We start from the raw sequence: 23,583 nt of genomic DNA on the forward strand, positions 1-23,583 counted from the left end.
AAGTTGTGGTGCCAACACTAAGCCTTGCATAATGCCACTTGTAGTGCCAACCTGAGAAAGATGCTTTTATCCCCACTCCCTGCTTTCTGCCAGACAGCCAAGCTTCTATCCATGTCAGCACCTTGCCTCTCACACCATGGGCCCTTATCTTACTCAGTAGCCTCTTGTGTGGCACCTTGTCAAAGGCCTTCTTGAAGCACAGGTTAATAATATTGATTGTCTCTCCTTGGTCTAACCTGCTTGTTAATTACTCAAAGAACTCTAGCAGATTTGTCAGGCATGACCTTCCCTTGATGAAACCATGCTGACTTTCCCCTATTTTACCTTACACTTGGATTCCAGGATCTTACCCAAACTGAGGTTAGGCTAATCAGTCTGTAATTTTCCCTCTTTTGCCTTACTCTCTTTTTAAACAGGGTTGTCACGTTAGCAATTTGCCAAGCTTCTGAGACCCTCCCTGAATCTAGCGATTCCTGAAAGATCACCACTGTCTCCACTCTGTCTTCAGCTATCTCCTTTAGAACGATGGGGTGTAGTCCATTTGAGCCAGGTAATTTATCCACCTTCAGGTCATTCAATTTTTCTAGCACCTTCTCCTTGGTGATGGCCACCATACTCATCTCTGTCTCCTCACTCTCTTGAATTTTTATTTTTACTCGTATCTTCCATCATGAAAACTGACACAAGGTTTCTCAGCCATTTCGGCACAAGGTAATTATTCAGGTCCTCAGCTATTTTCTTGTTCCCCACTATTATCTCTCCAATGTCTCTCCAGCAGTCCCATGTCCACATTTGTCTCTCTTTGAATCTTTATATATCTAAAGAAACTCTTACAGTCTTCCTTTATATTCTTGTTTGTCCTTCCTGTTGATGCTGTCAATTTTGATCTACTCCACATTCCCAACCTGCAACTGTGCATCTCCATATGCCAATGAGGCAAGATTAACTAACAATGAAAAGTTAATTACAAATAGGTGCAAGTAGGCTCTCAGGGCTCATGAGTAAGATTCCTGTCTTGCTGTTCACTTAGTTAGACAATGGAACATGTTGCTCTTGATGTCAAGAAACCAACTTTCACATCATTGTCTATGTCATTCAGGGGCTGGAAATCACCTCTAGTGACTAAATTCAGTGAGTAGGAAGTTAAAATGTGTTTGGTGTAGCAATTTTCTTGAATGACAAAACATACAAAAATTAAGAGAACGTTAGGTGTTCTTATTGGAAAGCAGGTGCATGCGGAAAGCATAGAAGTTTTCACCATTTTCAGGTATGCAGTCTAATAATTATGAGACAGTGAAGAATGCTACTTTAAATATGCATGAGTTAGCGCCAGAAGTTTAGACATAAAAAATTATATTCAAAGGAACAGAATCAGTGTGCTATGAAATTTGTTAGAGAAAAGCAAAAGATATTATATAGTTGGTAAAGGGCAATGAAGATTGAGCAAGATTTTGAAAATGTTAAAGATGAAATGCTCAGAGGAATTTGAAAATAGTGTCCCTTTAGAAATAAGTTCCTAACGAGGAGACCAAATGTTTCTAAGTTAAAAGCAGCTGAAAGTAAAGCTGATAACCATGCATTATCACACAAACAAGTGAGTAACTCCAGACCAAATTTTGCAAACCCATAAAGAAACTGAGAAGAGGAGAATATTGGTCATGGTAAGATATCAAACGAAAAGACAACTATATCTCAATGTATTAGGAGTAGGAGATGGCTTTTGGATTTCATCAGGGCTGCTTCACTGTTTGAAGATATTTGATTTTAGCCTTAACCTAACTTTCTCTCCTATCACTGATATTATTTACTCCCTTGATCATTTAGGAGGAGAAAGTGAGGTCTGTAGCATCTATAGATGCTGGAGATCATAGAGGGTTGTTTTTCAGACTGGAGGCCTGCGACCAGTGGAGTGCCACAAGGATTGGTGCTTGGTCCACTCCTCTTCATCATTTATATAAATGATGAAAAGCATGAGGTATAGATAGCAAGTTTGCAGATGACACCAAAATTGGAGGTGTAGTGGACAGCGAAGAAGGTTACCTCAGGAACTTGTTCAGATGAGCCAATGGGCTGAGAAGTGGCAGATGGAGTTTAATTTAGATAAATGTGAGGTGCTGCATTTTGGGAAAGCAGATCTTAGCAGGACTTATACACTTAATGGTAAGGTCCTAGGGAGTGTTGCTGAATAAAGAGATCTTGGAATGCAGGTTCATAGCTCCTTGAATGTGGAGTCACAGGTAGATAGGATAGTGAAGATGTTTGATATGCTTTCCTTTATTGGTCAGAGCATTGAGTACAGTAGTTGGGAGGTCATGTTGTGGTTGTACAGGCCCACTGTTGGAATATTTTATGCAATTCTGGTCTCCTTCCTATCTGAAAGATGTTGTGAAACTTGAAATAGTTCAGAAAAGATTTACAAAGATGCTGTCAGGGTTGGAGGATTTGAGCAATAGGGCGAGGTTGAATAGGCTGGGCCTGTTTTCCCTGGAGCGTCAGAGACTGAGGGGTGACCTTATAGAGTTTTATAAATTATGAGGGGCATGGTTAGGATAAATAGACAAATTCTTTTCCCTGGGGTGGCGGAGTCCAGAACTAGATGGCATAGGTTTAGGGTGAGAGGGGAAAAATATAAAAGAGACTTATGGGTCAACCTTTTTCATGCAGAGGGTGGTACGTGTATGAAATGAGCTGCCAGAGGAAGTGGTGGAGGCTCGTGCAATTGCAACATTAAAAGGCATCTGGATGGGTATATGAATAGGAAGGGTTTGGAGGGATATGGGCTGGATGCAGGCAGGCAGGACTAGGTTGGGTTGGGATATCTGGTCGACATGGACAAGTTGGACCGAAAGGTCTGTTTCCACGCTGGACATCTCTATGACTCTATAACATTGCAGAGTAGCAACTAGTTACAGGCTACTTGAATTGATAAACACTATTAGAGATTTTGAGGAGCATCAGATATTAGGACACTCTCCTTCCAGATCCTGAGCTGGTCTGCTCACCATGTCTATCTGACACTATCGTAGTGGTTGCCGCTAATGGTATTCTTCAGTATTAACCCATTCGATCCATGTATGTATAATTTAAGGTAAACTGAAGGGATGAAGAGAGTTGAGACACTTGCTGTGAGTAAGACGCAAAATGTTCACACCTGTAAATGTGTTAAGAGCAGCTATGCTACCTGAGGATAGATTTTTGGTTTCCAGAGTTTTGGACAGAAAGAGATCCAGACACTCGTCTGCTCAGCAACATGCAGAAGGCAACCATTTAGTGCTACATAATGTAATCAAGCAGATTCAGCATGATTTCATGAAGGAGAAATCATACCTAATAAGTTTAGTAGAAATCTTTGAGAAGATAACAAGCAGTGCGTCTAACAAATTTGTGCTGTTTCCATAGTGTAGTGGTTGTCACGTTTGCCTCACACACGAAAGGTCCCCAGTTTGATCCTGGGTGGGATCATCGCGCTTTATCTTTACTGCAGATTATATCTGCCATAAATGCTGTTGGATGCGAATCTTATCAGATCAAATGGATCGGTTGGAGAGATAGATAGAAGGAATAAGGTATTTGCAACAGCAACAGTATGTGATGGATGGCAGTTATAGGAAGGGGTGGGGGGGGGTGAAGTCTCAGATAAAGTAACATAGATGGGTTAACTCCAGGAAGGGTAAGAGAAGTAGGCAGCTACTGCAGGAGTCTTTTGTGGATAAACCCATTTCAAACAGGTATGCTGTTTTGGAAAATGTAGGGGGTGATGGATTCTCAGGGGAACGTAGCACGAACAGCCAAGTTTCTGGTATTGAGACTGGCTCTAATGCAATGAGGGGTACGTCCAAGAGATCAATTGTGTTAGGGGATTCTGTAGTCAGAGGTACAGACAGACATTTCTGTGGCCAGCAGAGAAAAAGCAAAATGGTGTGTTGTTTCCCTGGTGCCAGGATCAAGGATGTCTCAGAGAAGGTGCAGAATGTTCTCATGGGGGAGAGGGGCCAGCAGGAGATCATTGTCCACATTGGAACCAACGACATTGGAAGGGAAAAGGTTGAGATTCTGAAGGGAGATTACAGAGAGTTAGTCATAAATTTAAAAAGGAGGTCCTCAAGGGTAGTAATATCTGGATTACTCCCAGTTCTACGAGCTAGTGAGGGCAGGAATAGGAGGATAGAGCAGATGAATGCATGGTTGAGGAGCTGGTGTATGGGAGAAGGAATCACATTTTTGGATCATTGGAATCTCTTTTGAGGTAGATGTGACCTGTACAAGAAGGACGGAATGCATCTAAATTGGAAGGGACTAATATACTGGCAGGGAAATTTGCTAGAACTGCTTGGGAGGATTTAAACTCGTAAGGTGAAGGGGTGGGACCCAGGGAATAGTGAGGAAATAGATCGATCTGAGGTGGGTACAGCTGAGAATAGAAGTGAGTCAAACAGTCAGGGCAGGCAGGGACAAGGTAAGACTAATAAATTAAACTGCATTTATTTCAATGCAAGGCAGATGAACTCAGGACATGTTTAGGAACATGGGACTGGGATATCATAGCAATCACAGAAATATGGCTCAGGGATGGGCAAGACTGGCAGCTTAATGTTCCAGGATACAAATGCTACAGGAAGGATAGAAAGCGAGGCAAGAGAGGAGGGAGAGTGGCATTTTTGATAAAGGATAGCATTACAGCTGTGCTGAGGGAGGATATTCCCGGAAATACATCCAGGGAAGTTATTTGGGTCGAACTGAGAAATAAGAAAGGGATGATCACCTTATTGGGATTGTATTATAGACCCCCCCAATAGTCAGAGGGAAAATTGAGAAACAAACTTGTAAGGAGATCTCAGCTATCTGTAAGAATAATAGGGTAGTTATGGCAGGGGATTTTAACTTTCCAAACATCAACTGGGACTGCCATAGTGTTAAAGGTTTAGATGGAGAGGAATTTGTTAAGTGTGTACAAGACAATTTTCTGATTCAGTAAGTGGATGTACCTACTAGAGAAGTTGCAAAACTTGACCTACTCTTGGGAAATAAGGCAGGGCAGGTAATTGAGGTGTCAGTAGGGGAGCACTTTGGGGCCAGCGACCATAATTCCATTCATTTTAAAATAGTGATGGAAAAGGATAAACCAGATCTAAAAGTTGAAGCTCTAAATTGGAGAAAGGCCAATTTTGACAGTATTATGCAAGAACTTTCGAAAGCTGATTGGAGGCAGGTGTTCGCAGGTAAAGGGACGGCTGGAAAATGGGAAGCCTTCAGAAATGAGATAACAAGAATCCAGAGAAAGTATATTCCTGTCAGGGTGAAAGGGAAGTCTGGTAGGTATAGGGAATGCTGGATGACTAAAGAAATTGAGGGTTTGCTAAAGAAAAAGGAAGAAGCATATGTCAGGATAGATCGGGTGATTTCTTTGAAGACGATAAAGAAAGTAGGAGTATACTTAAGAGGGAAATCAGGAGGTCAAAACGGGGACATGAGATAGCTTTGGCAAATAGAATTAAGGAGAATCCAAAGAGTTTTTACAAATATATTAAGGACAAAAGGGTAATTCGGGAGAGAATAGGGCCCTGCAAAGATCAGCAAGGCGGCCTTTGTGTGGAGCCACAGAAAATGGTGGAGATACTAAATGAATATTTTGCATCAGTATTTACTGTGGAAAAGGATATGGAAGATATAGACTGTAGGGAAATAGATGGTGACATCTTGCAAAATGTCCAGATTACAGAGGAGGAAGTGCTGAATGTCTTGAAATGGTTAAAGGTGGATAAATCACCAGGACCTGATCAGGTGTACCCGAGAACTCTGTGGGAAGCTAGAGAAATGATTGCTGGGCCTCTTACTGAGATATTTGTATCATTGACAGTCACAGGGGAGGTGCCAGGAGACTGGAGGTTGGCAAACGTGGTGCCACTGTTTAAGAAGGGCGGTAAAGACAAGCCAGGGAACTGTAGACCGGTGAGCCTGACCTCAGTGGTGGGCAAGTTGTTGGAGGAAATCCTGATGGACAGGATGTACATGTATTTGGAAAGGGAAGGACTGATTCAGGATAGTCAACATGGCTTTGTGCGTGGGAAATCATGTCTCACAAACTTGATTGAGTTTTTTGAAGAAGTAACAAAGAAGATTGATGAGGGTAGAGCTGTAGATGTGATCTATATGGACTTCAGTTCGACAAGGTTCCCCATGGGAGACTGATTAGCAAGGTTAGATCTCATGGAATACAGGGAGAACTAGCCATTTGGATACAGAACTGGCTCAAAGGTAGAAGACAGAGGGTGGTGGTGGAGGGTTGTTTTTCAGACTGGAGGCCTGTGACGAGTGGAGTGCCACCAGGGTTGGTGCTAGGCCCTCTACTTTTTGTTATTTACATAAATGATTTGGATGCAAGCATAAAAGGTACAGTTAGTAAGTTTGCAGACAACACCAAAATTGGAGGTGTAGTGGACAGCAAAGAGGGTTACCTCAGATTACAACAGGATCTGGACCAGATGGGCCAATGGGCTGAGAAGTAGCAGATGGAATTTAATTCAGATAAATGTGAGGAAAGCAACTCTTAGCAGGACTTGTACACTTAATGATAAGGTCCTAGGGAGTGTTCCTGAACAAAGAGACCTTGGAGTGCAGGTTCATAGCTCCTTGAAAGTGGAGTCGCAGGTGGATAGGACAGGGAAGAAGGCATTTGGTATGCTTTCCTTTATTGGTCAGAGTATTGAGTACAGGAGTTGGAAGGTCATGTTGCGGCTGTACAGGACATTGGTTAGGCCACTGTTAGAATATTACGTGCAATTCTGGTCTCCTTCCTATCGGAAAGGTGTTGTAAAACTTGAAAGGGTTCAGAAAAGATTTACGAGGATGTTGCCAGGGTTGGAGGATCTGAGCTACAGGGAGAGGCTGAATAGGCTGGGGCTGTTTTCCATGAAGCGTCGGAAGCTGAGGGGTGACCTTGTAGAGGTTTACAAAATTATGAGGGGCATGGATAGGATAAATAGACAAAGTCTTTTCTCAGGGGTAGGGGAGTCCAGAACTAGAGGGCATAGTTTTAGGGTGAGAGGGGAAAGATATAAAAGAGACCTAAGGGGCAACTTTTTCACGCAGAAGGTGGTACGTGTATGGAAAGAGCTACCAGAGGATGTGGTGGAGGCTGGTACAATTGCAACATTCAAGAGGCATTTGGATGGGTATATGAATAGGAAGGGTTTGGAGGGATATGGGCCAGGTACTGGCAGGTGGGACAAGATCGGGTTGGGATATCTAGATAAAAACAATGACTGCAGATGCTGGAAACTAGAGTCATAGTAGAGTGGTGCTGGTAAAGCACAGCAGTTCAGGCAGCATCCAAGGAGCAGTAAAATCGACGTTTTAGGCAAAAAACCCTTCATCAGGAATATAGCTGGGTTGGGATATCTGGTTGGTATGTACAGATTGGACCGAAGGGTCTGCTTCCATGCTGTACATCTGTATGACAATCCACCAATCCTGAGTTTGCATCAAAGATAAACTTCATCCCAGTTAATGAGTATTTCCCACCACGGTGGCACAGTGGTTAGCACTGTTGCCTCACAGCACCAGAGACCCGGGTTCAATTCCCGCCTCAGGCGACTGACTGTGTGGAGTTTGCACATTCTCTCCGTGTCTGCTCTGGTTTCCTTCCACAGTCCAAAGATGTGCAGGTCAGGTGAATTGGCCATGCTAAATTGCCCGTAGTGTTAGGTAAGGGGTAAATGTAGGGGTATGGGTGGATGGCGGGTCGGTGTGGACTTGTTGGGCCGAAGGGCCTGTTTCCACACTGTAATGTAATGTAATCTAATCTTAAAAAAACCATAGCAGCATTGGGAAAATAATTCCAGTCTTCAGATAGAAACCCGAAAGGGTCAAAGCTAATTACTTCTGCTCATCTTGCAACAGGATTGACTCTGAAACAAATAAAATGCAGATGTTTCTTTTTAAGAAATAAATGTTGGATCATGACATATCTATTACAGGTATACGAGGAAGCATAGCAACATATTAGTGAATATCTGTGACTTATAGGTTTCTCAGACAGTGAGTAGAGGTTTTAACGTAATAAACACAGACACTGATTAGATTTTGGTACAGTTTTCTGTTAATTACTAGTTTTTTTCTATTTCGTTGCATATTTATTGGTAAAGTGAATTTATTATCAGATTTCTTAATACAGTATGGAGTTATAATCCATGTCTTTGTTGTGACAGTTCAACATTTATAGGCTATGCATTTTCCAGGATTGTTGCAAATTCAATTGCTAAAAGCAGTTCATGTTTATATAGCACCTTTAACATAAATAATACCTCATGGGGCCACACAATTGAGCATAGAGAAAATACAACAGCGAGGGTAAAAATTAGAGGGAATGTGTGAAAGATAAAATGAGGATTTGAGAAGAATTAAGAATGTAGGAACAGGAGTATGGCATATCTGTATCCTAAATCTAATTGTTTGTCTTACTCTGTATCCATCATTATTGTTGGCTAGGCGCAACCTGGCAACTCAAATTTAAAGATTATTTATCAAACTGGCACATATTTGTATCACTCCTCTTATGAAGAAATTTTCCCCAACTTTTCTCTCCTCTAAGACCGGTGTTATTCTAGGCTCTTCCACCACTGCAAGCATTTCTAGTTACTAACAAATCCTTTCAAAATTCTAAAAATCTCAATCAGCGTCAATATGTAAGGAAACGTGAAGCTCGTTTGTGGTTTCAATTCAAAAGTTAACTTATATACCATTTGTAATATTTTGCTGAATTGGTGCAGCATTCCTTCCAAAGCTTAAATTATCCTCTATCAAGTGCAGTGCCCAGAACTGCATATGTTATTTCAGATTTGGTCTAGATTTTTTTTGTTATGAAACAACCAAAACATATTTCCTTCTTTATATTTCTGTTTGCCAAACATGGGGCTCTTGTTCCTTCAGTCTTTGTCAATTAGATTTTCATGACCTATATGCATAGGCCCTCAAATCTCTTTGGAATAACACAGTTCTTCGATTTTCATCGTTTTAAAAATAATTCAAAGTGTGTGGCCCCATATTTACTTGCATGAAAATCAGTCCCAAAAAGTTTGTCTCCAATTTTATACTCAAATCAGCATGATTTACTATGCCGGGGAGAAAGTGAGGACTGCAGATGCTGGAGATCAGAGTCAAAGTGTGGCGCTGGAAAGCACAGCAGGTCAGGAGGAGCAGGACAGTCAACGTTTCGGGCATAAACCCTTCATCATTAGATAACACAACAGCCGATCCCAAGCCATTGATTAAAAAACAACCCAAGACTCATTTCTAGGGCCTGATAGAATGCACAGGAGTGAAGGGAGTAAATCAATGATGTTCTCACTGGCACCATGTTCTCTGTTATCTCATACAAACACATGAGCTATCATGTTCTTTATGCAGTATTTCCACTCAACAATGGCCACCAACCTCATTCTTTACAACAACTAACCCTTCTGGCTAAAATGCTATGCTATGCAATCCACAGAGGCTGATGTGAATAAGCACAAAGAAATGAAGGCACGATCCAAAAGATGCATGAGTTGGTTTTTGTGTCCCTCTATACAAAGCAACAAGGAAGGAACATGAAAGTCAAAGGAGTCACGAAGCTCTAAAGTGATGCTCTGAAGGTCAGAAGTGGATTTTGAGTTAGTCTGAGAATAGCCATGAGAACATATTGAGGAAAATTACTTGCAAATGCCAACTTCAGTGAATATAGGATTGAGGAGGTGGTCCATAGGATGTGCAATGAGATACTGATGAATGAATCTTAAGATGGAAGCCCTGAGTAGTAAGCAGCCAGCTGCTACAGTAACTGCTCTTTCAAACTGGGAATTATCATCTAGTCTCTCAAAAGAAAATTGCAAGTGGCATATAAATGAGGTGGATTTGGATACTAATGAGACAAAAATGTATGGAAATAAGGTAAATAATCACTTATCAGAAAGATTCGGATCTCATCATTGGAACCTCAGAGAAAACTTGATATTTTTCCTAGACATGGAGAATCAAATTTTTCTCAAAGCCTGAGAAAATTCTCCTCAGTGCTGCTCGTGTGGAACCTTAGGTATCTTCACAAAGGCATAAATTAGCCCATAGACTTTCACTGGATTTTACTAACAGGATTAGGCCCTTCAGTCAGTAAAGTCTACCATGCCATTTAATACATTCATGACTGAACAATCACTTCAATGACTTTCACCTACTCGATAATTTACCCCATCATCGAATTTTATAAATCACTTTCTAACTTTAACATACACAATGGCTGAGCATCCACAGTCCACTGCATTACAGAATTCCAGAAGTTCATAACCCTCACAGTAAAAGAATTCTCTGCTTCTTGGCAACCCCTTACACTTAAATTGTATCCGTCTCTAGCCTCCCCAACCAAGGGAAATAGTTTACCTGCATTAATCTTGTCTATCCCTTTTTGTTAGATGTAATGAGATTGCCTCACTTTCCATGAAACTCTACAGATTATAGCCCAGTTTGCAAAATTTCTCTTCAAAGGATAATCCCACCATCCTGAGAACAAGACTAATGAACCTTTGTTGCACCCCTTCCACTGCAATAACATCTTTCCTGAAATAAGTAGACCAAAATTGCACAGTATTCCAGATAACCAGGTTCCCCTGCAATTGAAGCAAGAATTCATTAGGCCAGTGCTCAAATCCTCTTGCAATAAAGACCAATAAACCCAAGACTTATGTTGGTCCTTTTGATTTCAATTTAGTACTTTTCCAAAAATTCATCTATTAAGTTTGTTAGACATGACTTACTCTTTAGAAATTTTTATTGGCTATCTTTCATCCACTCAACTAATGAGTCAAATTGTTCATATAGATTCAAAGATCTTACTGGATTCTTGCTCTCACCTTAAAAAGTCACGTTTTCCAAATGTTCAAACTTATGGGATCAAGCATGCTTTGGAAAGTTGAAGTTGAAATATTTGAAATGGCCATCTCTACTTCCTTTAAAACAATTGGTCCTGTGGATTTGACAGTTGCTGGTGGCACCATTGTTTTTCTTAAGAGTCATAGAGATGTACAGCATGGAAATAAACACTTCAGTCCAACCCGTTCATGCCGACCAGATATCCCAACCCAATCTAGTCCCACCTGCCAGCACCCAGCCTATATCCCTCCAAACCCTTCCTATTCATATACCCATCCAAATGCCTCTTGAATGTTGCAATTGTACCAGCCTCCACCATTTCCTCTGGCAGCTCATTCCATACACGCATCACCCTCTACGTGAAAAAGTTGCCCCGTACGTCTCTTTTATATCTTTCCCTCCTCACCCTAAACCTATACCCTCTAGCTCTGGACTCCCCAACCCCTTTGCCTATTTACCCTATCCATGCCCCTCAATTTTGTAAACCTCTATGAGGTCACCCTTAAGCCTCTGACACTCCAGGGAAAACAGCCCCAGCCTGTTCAGCCTCTCCCTATAGCTCAAATCCTCCAACCCTGGCAACGTCCTTGTAAACCTTTTCTGAACCCTTTCAAGTTTCACAACATCTTTCCGATAGGAAGGAGACGAGAACTGCACACAATATTCCAACAGTGGCCTAACCAATGTCCTGTACAGCCACAACATGACCTCCCAACTCCTGTACTCAACACTCTGACCAATAAAGGAAAGCATACCAAACACCTTCTTCACTGTCCTATCTACCTGCGACTCCACTTTCAAGGAGCTATGAACCTGCAATCCAAAGTTTCTTTGTTCAGCAACACTCCCTAGGACCTTACCATTAAGTGTATAAGTCCTGCTAAGAGTTGCTTTCCCAAAATGCAGTGCCTCGCATTGATCTGAATTAAATTCCATCTGCCACTTCCCTGCCCATTGGCCCATCTGGTCCAGATCCTGTTGTAATCTGAGGTAACCCTCTTTGCTGTCCACTACACCTCCAATTTTGGTATCATCTGCAAACTTACTAACTGTACCTCTTATGCTTGCATCCAAATCGTTCATGTAAATGTCAAAAAGTAGAGGACCCAGCACCGATCTTGGTGGCACTCCATTGATCACAGGCCTCCAGTCTGAAAAACAACCCTCCACCACCACCCTCTGTCTTCTACCTTTGAGCCAGTTCTGTATCCAAATGTATTCTTCTTGAACCTTGGTGAATTATTACTAGTGATTAGCTTCCTTAACATATCTGTTATCTTATCCTCTTCAGTGAACAGTCAACAAGACTGCTTCATCCTAGTTTTAAATTGCAAGGTAACCTGCAAACGTTTTTAAAACAGCCATCAAAAAGTCTAACTTCTATCGTTCTTCAACCACACAAGCACTTTGCGACCAATGATATTTTCATTTTTTAATTTATATTCCTTTATTAAACCCAGACCTTGTGCCTTCCAAGGATATTCTTCACATTTTTCCTGGTCGTTGGATTTACTCTGCATGCTCTTTCTTTAGTTTATCATCACCGCACTTCATTTGTCAATCATGGCTGTCTCGTTTGGCGAGGAAAAATTTTACTCCTTAGGGATATATATTAGTTCTATCAAAGTTTATTTCTTTTTTTGAACTCTTACTGCTCACTACAGTTTTACTGCATTGAAGCTTTGACCAGTATGCTGTAAACTGTTAACCTAAATGCTTAATCATAGCAGTGTTAAATTTCGCTTTCTAAACCTAACATTAATTATAATGATTAATAAATTCAATCTAACAGAAAAGCCATTTGGAAATCCGATCCTTTGCAAAATCTAATATGTCTAGTGTTCTTAATTACAAAAGATGGAGAAGCAAATAAATTGAGAGGGAGCCTCAGTGTAGGAGCAACTCGACAAGAGGCTTATGACTTGATATTAATATACTACAGACCATCACAGTAATATTATCCTACTAGCATTAAAAAGTAAAAAAAGGAATTAATTTTGTAATAAGTTTAATAGTTTAAAAAAGACATGCACAACAGGAAGATACATAAGCAGCTGCATCATTCTAGAAATACAAATATACAGGACTTCAAGCGATATATACAGTGCATAATTTTCACAATGTACAAATACTTAATATGAAATTTTAATCTCTAAATAGCTGATATTGCATTGTGGAAATTGTGCAAAATAATTTGGCTGTTAGGGTAGACCACACTATACATTCTGTAATTTTGACTGACAATGCCCTCTATTTCAATGATGTTAAATTATGAAGTCTGAGTAATAAACTAAACTTTGTATCTTCACAAAAAATATAAAATGTCTGTTCCCTATCTTACAAAAAATAGAATGAGATCCTGACTTTGGTGAACCACTGACTTTCTCATTTTCCTTCCCTACCTTTAACATATGAAGCTTGGCAAATAGAATTTGTATACCCCAACCAACGATTAAAGAGTATAGAGTGCACCTGCAGGCATGGCATTTTAAATTTCATAATGCCAAATGTTTGGCAATGTGCAGAAAAATTCCTATAGTTCATCACATATACGTGATTAGTTGTACCAAAACATAACATTTTTTAAAAATGTAAATCACTAAAGTACACACACAGGCATAATGCTTGACATGAATATTCAGTGTATGCCATGCATATACAGATTGGCTACTTGACAGAAATTTGCATATGAACCTAGACAGAGTACTTAAAAATCAGAAGCATTATTTAAAATAGTTAAGCGGTGAAGGCCTCTTCAGAAGCCATTTTCAATTTTCCAACTTCTTTATGCCATTGTGTAACCATAGCTCCCACAGTGCAATGCAACAAGAATTCGATCCTTCAAGTTCTCTTTGCTGGGATATTCTGGCAATTTTAACATATTGATGCTGAAAGACATTTTTTTGAAGCAAGCATCATTATTACATGTCACAATACATTATTTTGGAACAATTAATCTAATAAAATAATATTTACAAAGTAGGCATGTAAGTAATGTGATGAATGCATGAAATAACCTGATATTCTATGTGCTCTTGTGTTATAAAGTCTTAGTCAAGCTATACCATAACAATGAAGGAAATGAAGTCATAAAATGTACCAATCTTCTGGTCATTATTTTATTGAAAAATTACATACTGCACTCAACATTTCTGGAATGCTCAAATGATGAAAGATGCTCCCTTAGAGAAATGCAAACATAGAAAGTTATCCTAAAACACTTGGTACAAAAAGCCAATATTTGATAATATATTGCTGCATTGTTTTGATTACAATTTGCGTATGTTTCACATGCCCAAAGATCACAAGCTGATTTAAAAAGGATAAAACATTAATACACATAAGAAATTGTGTTCCTTCTCTCCAAATGTTTCTTTTCTATTTATAGTTCCAAAAGTGCTCTTTGATTATCTCACATAAGTGGTAACCATGCAAAAAGTTGTAAAGGTGTCTACAGTTCCCTGAAATAGCTCAAAGAAAGATCAGGACTCCAACTTAAACTTGTAAGAACTGATTGAAATGCATGATGAAAACTCTAAAACATTCTATCCGGAACTAAAATAAACCTCAAGACTTGTGTTTCATGCCTTATGTGTTACCCTGATCTGAAGATATTTAATAATGTGTATTCTACAAATATCATAAATATGAATAATTACTGCATTGAAATATCTATTAGCTATTTTAGCCATGTGACAATCCACATGACCAATAAATACTCTGAGTAATCGAAGTATATACACGTTAAAAGGATACTAAAACTGAAAACAAAATGCAAATACAGTTGAATGTTTCATTTCCTGATGGAACTTGGCTGAACTGTTAAGCATATTTTACTGGAGACGTTCTACATGAATTCAGAATTTTGAACACTTCCAGTACAACATTCAGTACTTTGTGATGTGGATCTACTTTATTTGCATTAATTCTGATGTCTGCATTTGTCTTCCTTCACAGTAATCTAAAGGCTGAAATCTCATGAAATTATCAGCTCCACCTACAGCAAACTGTACAAGGTACAATATTGCATTCCATAACAGATGAATTTGAAGAAAATCTTTGCTTTGCCTCACCTCAGTTTACATAAAGGCATACTATATTTTGTCTTGCATGTGAACTTACATACCAAGTACTGGATGTTGGTAAGAGGTTTGAAGTGTACGGTACAGCAGCTATCGTGAATTTTTGCAACCCACTGCCACCCATGAGATATGCGAAACCACCATGAGGGACTCTAGAGCTTTGAAAATATAAACATAGAAATTCATCAATAATGTCAGTGAATAAATGCGCTAACATTGTCATAACAGCTCATAGAAGTATACTTCAGATTAATATAAAAATGTCACTTAAATTTAGAGTATCAGCTATCATTATCCTTATTACCGACGAACAGTGATGAGCCCTATTCTTTTAATGTCCAAATTTAGGCACAAAGCCAATAGTAACAGGTAGGACAACAGCTTTTCACTCCAATGGAATTTTAAGAACACCAAAAAGGGGCTTTCTGAAAGTGTACAGAGATCTGAAATGATAAAATAACCCTTATCATTCAAAAGTTATCTTTTCTAGTGAAAGCTTCATAATTAAATGAGCTTTTAATGCTGTTACTCATAATAAATTTGTTTCAACAGGATTTCATCCTCTTATTAGGTGGAAAAACCTTACAAAAGGATTGGTTATCCCTGACTTTTGAATACTCTGCTGTGCATTTAGATTTATATGCCTAAAACACTAGGAATTCTTTCCCTAAATCTCTCCATTACTTCTTCCCTTATAGTACTCATTGAAACCATTCACTTTGTGCCAACTTCTGGTCTTCCATCTTACAATCTCAATGTGACTCTGCAGCAAATTTTGATTAGTAATGCTCCTATGAAATACTTTGAGTTGTTTTACTATGTTCACAAGTACCATACTAATATATGAAAACATTAAATTTATTCCAACTTTTTTGGTAGAAGTGAACATCCAGCACATTCATATTTCACAAATCTCCAGAGAGTCATAGAAACAGATCTTTCTGACCAACTTGTTCATACTGACCAGATATCCTAAATTACTCTAGTCCGACTTGCCAGCACTTGCCATATCCCTCTAAACCTTCCTATTCATCTACCCATCCAGATGCCTTTTAAATGTTGTAATTGTACCAGCCTTTACCACTTCCTCTGGCAGCTCATTCCATACATGTACCACCCTCTGTGTGAAAAAGTTGCCCCTTAGGTCTCTTTTAAAATCTTTCCCCTCTCACCCTTGTAGAAATTTACAGCACATAAGGAATCCATTCATCCCATCAGGTCTATGTCAGTTCTTTACTAGAGCAGTCCAAAATTAATACCACTGCCCTGTTCTTTCCACCTACATCTTGCTCTGTTCCAAATCTATCCATTTTGTCCTGAAACAATGATGTCTGCTCCATGGCTCATGAAACAATTTCACCAACTGCATCAGAAATGAATTTGAAAATAAAACATCACATTAAAGTCTACATTGCAGCAGTTTAACTGATTCATCTGGAATAACTCCAATATGGTACTTTGCACCAATAATACAAATTAAATCACACCTGCAGATCTTCAAATACATTATAGCCTCAGATCAAATTTTTTTTTAAACAGAGAACATCTTACCTGCCTGTAACAAATTGCAATAATAAAACACATTCTTCTTGGGTAAGTGCTTCCACAACCTCCCAGAACCACTTGAAAAATAAGACAAGATTAACAATGACTTAAAATGTAACTTGCATGCAGAATTTGTGACATATCTGATCATTCACATGTTCATTTTTATCAATACTATAACATACTTCCAGATTCAAATTTTCAAACCACTATTGAGACATTCAAACTTGTGTTCTCTGGAGAACCAGTCCAGTATTATAACTACTACATCATTATAATACCAAAGGCAAAATACCATGGATGTGGAAAATACAAACTAAAATGTTGTGAACAGATCGCATTCTGCTTTTTGCTAAAATCACACCTACCTTCCATCCAGAGCATTACTTTTGCTTTTCCTTTTCAACTGTTAGAACTGTAACTTTTTCCAGATTTCATAAAAGACTGCAGGCCTGAAACGCTAATCTGTTTGTCTTAACAGATCCTGGACAGCAGCTATAGAGTAGTTCCAGCATTTAGTGTTGACATGATAGTAGTGCACCACATGAGTGTGATGTATAAATGAAAACAGCTTGTTTTCAGAGTACAAAGTTGTGCACGGCCATTTGACAGATCAGGAGAAAGTGTGGATTGCAGATGCTGGAGATCAGAGTCAAAAGTGTGGCGCTGGGAATGCACAGCAGGTCAGGCAACATCCGAGGAGGAGAGTCGACGTTTCGGGCATGAGCTCTTAATCGGGTATGACTTGATGAATAGCTTATGCTCGAAACCCCAATTCTCCTGCTGCTCAGAAGCTACCTGACTTGCTGTGCTTTTCCAGTGCCACACTTTTGACTCCGACATTTGACAGACCATTCAACTATGAAACCTACCATTGGTATTTTGAATACGGATTAAGAATGCTACTTTATTAAACAGTGACTACACTTCAAATGTACTTCATTACCTTGCAAAGTGCATTCAGATACTTGGTGATCAGAAGTGCTAAATTTTTAACTTGGATTCTTTTCTAAACTGTATTATAACTTAGAATTATTATTCAGACTATTCTTGAATAGAATTCAACCAAGGCTGCAATCGTATAATACAGTCAAATTACTCTATACCACTAGTGATTTATGCACAATCATAAATACTAAATTATTTCACTATAATGTACAATAGATCAGAAATATCATTGTATGGTTAAGTTGCTTGTTGATGCATTTCTATGTCCAATCTTGTCTTTGATTCTTCTAAAACTATTAGTCATTTCTCAAGTGTGGTACAATGCATGAGACAAAAAACTTCAGTTGAAGTCACAAAACAGTGTGGCAAAGTACAAATACAATTTGTCACCAAAGATTTGCAAGGTTTCCAGAATTAAATTTAGATTATCTTTTGATCAGTGAACTAGAGGAACCGCAATTATCTGAACAGCACGAGCAGGGATAATCAAATGCCGGATAACACAGTTTAGCCAAGCATCGGGACCTTGCTGGATTATCCAAAGTTCAGATAATCGAATGCCGGATAATCAAGGTTCCAGTGTAATCTGTTGCACTTTATTGATTATTTGTTTACTATTGTTTATTCTTAAAAGGATTTTTGTTGTGTTGTGTGCATTCTTTGTACAATTTATTTTTCCTGTGATTTCCATTAGTACTTGGTTCTGGCATTGATATAATATTGATGCCTAAATATCAAGGTAAGATGCCTAAGAATTAAGGAACACATATCAAATAGATTCTATTTTAGGTTTTCCATTTTTCGAGCTGATACTAATGATACCTGTATCACCGGGTCATCTTTTTCATAGCCACTTGTGTATTCTGTATTCCGTTTCCAGTCAGCCACATCAATTTCTGGCATCCCAGAGAGGAGCAACTCCTAGAGATAAGAGAACAACAGAGATGGATAAGAAATACTTTTAAAAGCATGCCAATTTTATTTCTTGTTGAAATTATTATTCTGGTTCTATTGTAGATTTATTTTTACTCATCTATCCTTTCTTCACACCTGGTTCAATCAACTCCCCAAAGCTATTGCTCTTATCTTTTCTGGGGTTTCTTTTGCCACTCTCATAGCCTATTCTAATTTAAATCGAAGCCAATTTGTTTGACATTCTTTCTTGAGTCTGCAGTATCACTGATCTCCAGAAACCTGCATACTGTAGTTGGTTTTGATCAATTGCAACTGTCCTGAAAAGCTTTTAATTTTAGTTAATTGGGCTTCAATTGTCCATAGACTGGCACACTTAGGAAAACTGGTGTTTTCGATTTCAAAGTGGAAGGAATGTTTCTAACAGGCTGAATGTGCAGACCACAAAAGCTCAATAATCAAGCTACAAGTTGCAAAATTAACCACTGTTCAAAAGGCCCAACTACACTTATTTAGTTGCAAAATAAAGTTTATTTCAATTAGAGGCTAACTAGATTATCCACTGTTTTCACTGTGCCTGTATTTGTTAATCTAGTGCTAAAGAGATGCAAACTGATGTTTTATTTCCCCCCAATTTATTGCATGCAGGAACTACTGTGTTCAGAGGACAATTAAGAGTCAAATCATATTGCTTTGTATATGAAGTCACATATGCGCCAGAATACAAAACTGTTCCTTACTCCTTGCTAGTCAGTGGAAGAATGAATTTTTTGCCCAATTCTCAGATATGACTTTGGTGTTTAGACCATTTAACTAGGAACAGAAAATAAACTGAAACTTCGAGCCTCCACATTCCATTCTAGAAAAGGACCCAAGGCGTTTGAAAGGGGAACAAGCTGTATCTACAGAGGACTCAAACTCGCATCCATTCGCCAAAAGAACACAACACAAATCAACATACCCCAATTCACAACAAACCCAAATCAGGAAAATAAAATAAATGGGCTATTTAAATGCTCAGATTGTTGTTTTCTCCCCATCATATTATGGTTTCCAATCCTACATCAAGTATTCGATGTTTGAAAACATTTTATTAAAATCCCTTTATTGTTTTAAAGGGAAAAAAACTGCAAATAATTCAACCAAGGTCAGAGTTCAACGGAATTTGAGACTCTCATCTATTGAAATTTCTTGACCATATCTCTGTATTGCTTAATGAATCCTCAAAAGCACATTTTACATAGGAAGCAGCTAACAATTTCATTAAAAGATCTAAGTAAAATAGATAAAAGAACTTGCCATTGGGCTGCAGAGATCAGAAAACATGAAACTTGAACTTAGCCTGCTTCAAATATAGCACAATTAGCAAATAAAAAAAAAATTTGGGTCTGTTGTTATGAGAAAATTGTTAATGGGGAATAAGGAAGTGGCATAAAAACTAGAGGAAGTACTAAAATAAATCTGAGAAATAATGAAGAATCGATGGGCTAGTGTGAATGAGGAACTGCATTAGTAATTAATTTTTAAATCTATTGGAGAAATTTAATGGGACTTAAAGTATATAAATCCCTTCGACCTGATACTCTGCATTTCAGACAATGTCCTTTTTATTCACTTGTTGGACATGGGAATCATTGGTTTGTCAGCATTTGTTGCTAATCCCTAGATGCCATTGAGAAGGTGATGGTGAGCTGCCTTCTCGAACTGTATTCCACGTGCTGCACCCCACAATGTTGTTAATGATTTTGATCCAGTGACAGGAGAGGAATAGTGACATCTAAGTCAGGATAGCGAGTAGCTTGGCAAGGTATGTACAGGCGGTGGTCCCATGTATCTACTGCCCTTGTCCTTCCAGATGGGTCATGGCTTTGGAATATGCTTTGAGGATTCTGTGGAACTTCCGCAATGCATCTTGTAGATCTTACTGCTACTGAATTTTAGTGGAGGGGGGAGTGGATGATTATGGATGTTGTGCCAATCAACCTGGTGTCGAGTCTCATGTGTGTTTCTGGGAGCTGCACTCACCCAGGCATGTGAGGCGTCAGGTGGTGAGTTGCTTGCTGCAGTATTCCTGGCCTGTGACCTGCCTTTCAAGTCACCATATTTATGGCAACATCATTGAATGTCAAGAAATCATGGTTAGACTGCTTCTCATTAAGGACAGGCATCATCTGGTATTTGTGTGGCATGAATGTTACATTTCGCTTTTCAGCTCAAGAAAGAATTAGTTGAAGAAATGGTGGATGCGGGATGCATTTTCTGAACTTTGGAATGGTTCTTGCAGTTTGGAAGGTGGAAAATATAACACTATGAAGTGAGGACAGACTGAGAAAATAGAGATCTGCAGACCTTAACTATTACATTAACAGTCATAGGGAAAAAGACAGAAATTTATAAAACGTGATAATTGAGAAATTTAGAAAATAATAATAGGATTCGGTAAAATTAACATGGATTTATGAATGGAAAGTCATGCCTGACAATTTTATTAGATTAGATTACTTACAGTGTGGAAACAGGCCTTTCGGCCCAACAAGTCCACAGCACCCCGCCGAAGCGCAACCCACCCATATCCCTACATTTACCCCTTACCTAACACTACGGGCAATTTAGCATGGCCAATTCACCTGACCTGCACATCTTTGGACTGTGGGAGGAAACTGGGAGGAAACCCATGCAGATAAGAGGAGAACGTGCAAACTCCACACAGTTAGTCGCCTGAGGAGGGAATTGAACCCGGGTCTCTGGCGCTGTGAGGCAGCAGTGCTAACCACTGTGTCACCGTGCCGCCCACAAATATATTTGAGGTAAAAAATTCCCCCTCCTACAGGCAGCATCCAAGAAGCTTCGGAATCGACGTTTCGGGCAAAAGCCCTTCGTCAGGAATAAAGACAATGAGCCTGGAGCGTGGAGAGATAAGCGAGAGGAGGGTGGGGGTGGGGAGAAAGTAGCATAGAGTACAATGGGTGAGTGGGGGAGGGGATGAAGGTGATAGGTCAGGGAGGAGAGGGTGGAGTGGATAGGTGGAAAAGGAGATAGGCAGGTAGGACAAGTCCGGACAAGTCATGGGGACAGTGCTGAGCTGAACGTTTAGAACTAGGGTGAGGTGGGGGAAGGGGAAATGAGGAAACTGTTGAAGTCCACATTGATGCCCTGGGATTGAAGTGTTCCGAGGCAGAAGATGAGGCGTTCTTCCTCCAGGTGTCTGGTGGTGAGGGAGCGGCGATGAAGGAGGCCCAGGACCTCCATGTCCTCGGCAGAGTGGGAGGGGGAGTTGAAATGTTGGGCCACGGGGCGGTGTGGTTGATTGGTGCGGGTGTCCCGGAGATGTTCCCTAAAGCGCTCTGCTGGGAGATGCCCAGTCTCCCCAATGTAGAGGAAACCGCATCGGGAGCAACGGATACAATAAATGATATTAGTGGATGTGCAAGTAAAACTTTGATGGATGTGGAAGGCTCCTTTAGGGCCTTGGATAGAGGTGAGGGAGGAGGTGTGGGCGCAGGTTTTACAGTTCCTGCGGTGGCAGGGGAAAGTGCCAGGATGGGAGGGTGGATTGTAGGGGGGCATGGACCTGACCAGGTAGTCACGGGGGGGAACGGTCTTTGCGGAAGGCGGAAAGGGTGGGGAGGGAAATATATCCCTGGTGGTGGGGTCTGTTTGGAGGTGTCAGAAATGTCGGCGGATGATTTGGTTTATGCGAAGGTTGGTAGGGTGGAAGGTGAGCACCAGGGGCGTTCTGTCCTTGTTACGGTTGGAGGGGTGGGGTCTGAGGGCAGAGATGCGGGATGTAAATGTTGCAGCTGTACAGGACTTTGGTTAGGCCACAGTTGGAGTACTGTGTGCAGTTCTGGTCGCCTCACTTTAGGAAAGATGTGGAAGCTTTGGAGAGGGTGCAGAGAAGATTTACCAGGATGTTGCCTGGAATGGAGAGGAAGTCGTACGAGGATAGGTTGAGAGTTCTCGGCCTTTTCTCGTTGGAACGGCGAAGGATGAGGGGTGACTTGATAGAGGTTTATAAGATGATCAGATGAATAGATAGAGTAGACAGTCAGAAACTTTTTCCCCGGGTACAACAGAGTGTTACAAGAGGACATAAATTTAAGGTGAAGGGTGGAAGGTATAGGGGAGATGTCAGGGGTGGGTTCTTTACCCAGAGAGTGGTGGGGGCATGGAATGCGCTGCCCGTGGGAGTGGTAGAGTCGGAATCATTGGCGACCTTTAAGCGGCATTTGGATAGGTACATGGATGGGTACTTAATCTAGGTTAGAAGTTCGGCACAACATCGTGGGCCGAAGGGCCTGTTCTGTGCTGTATTGTTCTATGTTCTATGTAAAAGAGATGCGTTGGAGGGCATGTTTAACCATGTGGGAAATTGCGGTCTCTAAAGAAGGAAGCCATCTGGTGTGTTCTGTGGTGGAACTGGTCCTCCTGGGAGCAGATCCGGCGGAGGCGGAGGTACCTCTTCATACCATGGTGAAGAGGTATGAGATGGCATTTTTGCAAGAGGTAGGGTGGGAAGAGGTGTAATCCAGGTAGCTGTGGGAGTCGGTGGGTTTGTAAAAAATGTCAGTGTCAAGTCGATCATCATTAATGGAGATGGAGAGGTCCAGGAAGGGGAGGGAGGTGTCAGAGATGGTCCAGGTAAATTTAAGGTCAGGGTGGAATGTGTTGGTGAAGTTGATGAATTGCTCAACCTCCTCGCGGGAGCACGAGGTGGCGCCAATGCAGTCATCAATGTAGCGGAGGAAGAGGTGGGGAGTGGTGCCGGTGTAATTACGGAAGATCAACTGCTCTACGTAGCCAACAAAGAGACAGGCATAGCTGGGGCCCATACGTGTGCCCATGGCTACCCCTTTGGTCTGGAGGAAGTGGGAGGATTCAAAGGAGAAATTGTTAAGGGCGAGGACCAGTTCGGCCAAACGAATGAGAGTGTCGGTGGAAGGGTACTGTTGGGGACGTCTGGAGAGGAAAAAACGGAGGGCTTGGAGGCCCTGGTCATGGCGGATGGAGGTGTAGAGGAATTGGATATCCATGGTGAAGATGAGGCGTTGGGGGCCGGGAAAACAAAAGTCTTGGAGGAGGTGGAGGGGGTGGGTGGTGTCTCGAACCTATGGGGAGTTCCTGGACTAGGGGGGATAGGACAGTGTCAAGGTAGGTAGAGATGAGTTCAGTGGGGCAGGAGCATGCTGAGACAATG

The 23,583-nt window shown here is 40.5% G+C and overlaps 1 protein-coding gene across 1 annotated transcript in view; it reads right to left on the reverse strand.

The window, feature by feature from the left end:
• Window positions 1–12,890: 12,890 nt before the first annotated feature.
• The window catches only part of hace1 (HECT domain and ankyrin repeat containing E3 ubiquitin protein ligase 1), a 101,167-nt gene continuing 90,474 nt past the window's right edge, over window positions 12,891–23,583 (reverse strand). Inside the window, exons 21-24 of the mRNA XM_087982643.1 lie at window positions 18,297–18,395; window positions 16,533–16,603; window positions 15,026–15,139; window positions 12,891–13,787 (exon numbers count right to left, since the gene is read on the reverse strand). Of these exons, the coding sequence (XP_087838769.1) occupies window positions 13,685–13,787; window positions 15,026–15,139; window positions 16,533–16,603; window positions 18,297–18,395 (387 nt within the window). The 3' untranslated portion in view covers window positions 12,891–13,684. The remainder of the gene's footprint in view (window positions 13,788–15,025; window positions 15,140–16,532; window positions 16,604–18,296; window positions 18,396–23,583) is intronic.

This window comes from Chiloscyllium plagiosum, unplaced genomic scaffold (genome assembly GCF_037043375.1).
Source record: "Chiloscyllium plagiosum isolate Xiang-an unplaced genomic scaffold, Cpla_swu_hap1 HiC_scaffold_3, whole genome shotgun sequence".
Classification (NCBI taxonomy): domain Eukaryota; kingdom Metazoa; phylum Chordata; class Chondrichthyes; order Orectolobiformes; family Hemiscylliidae; genus Chiloscyllium; species Chiloscyllium plagiosum.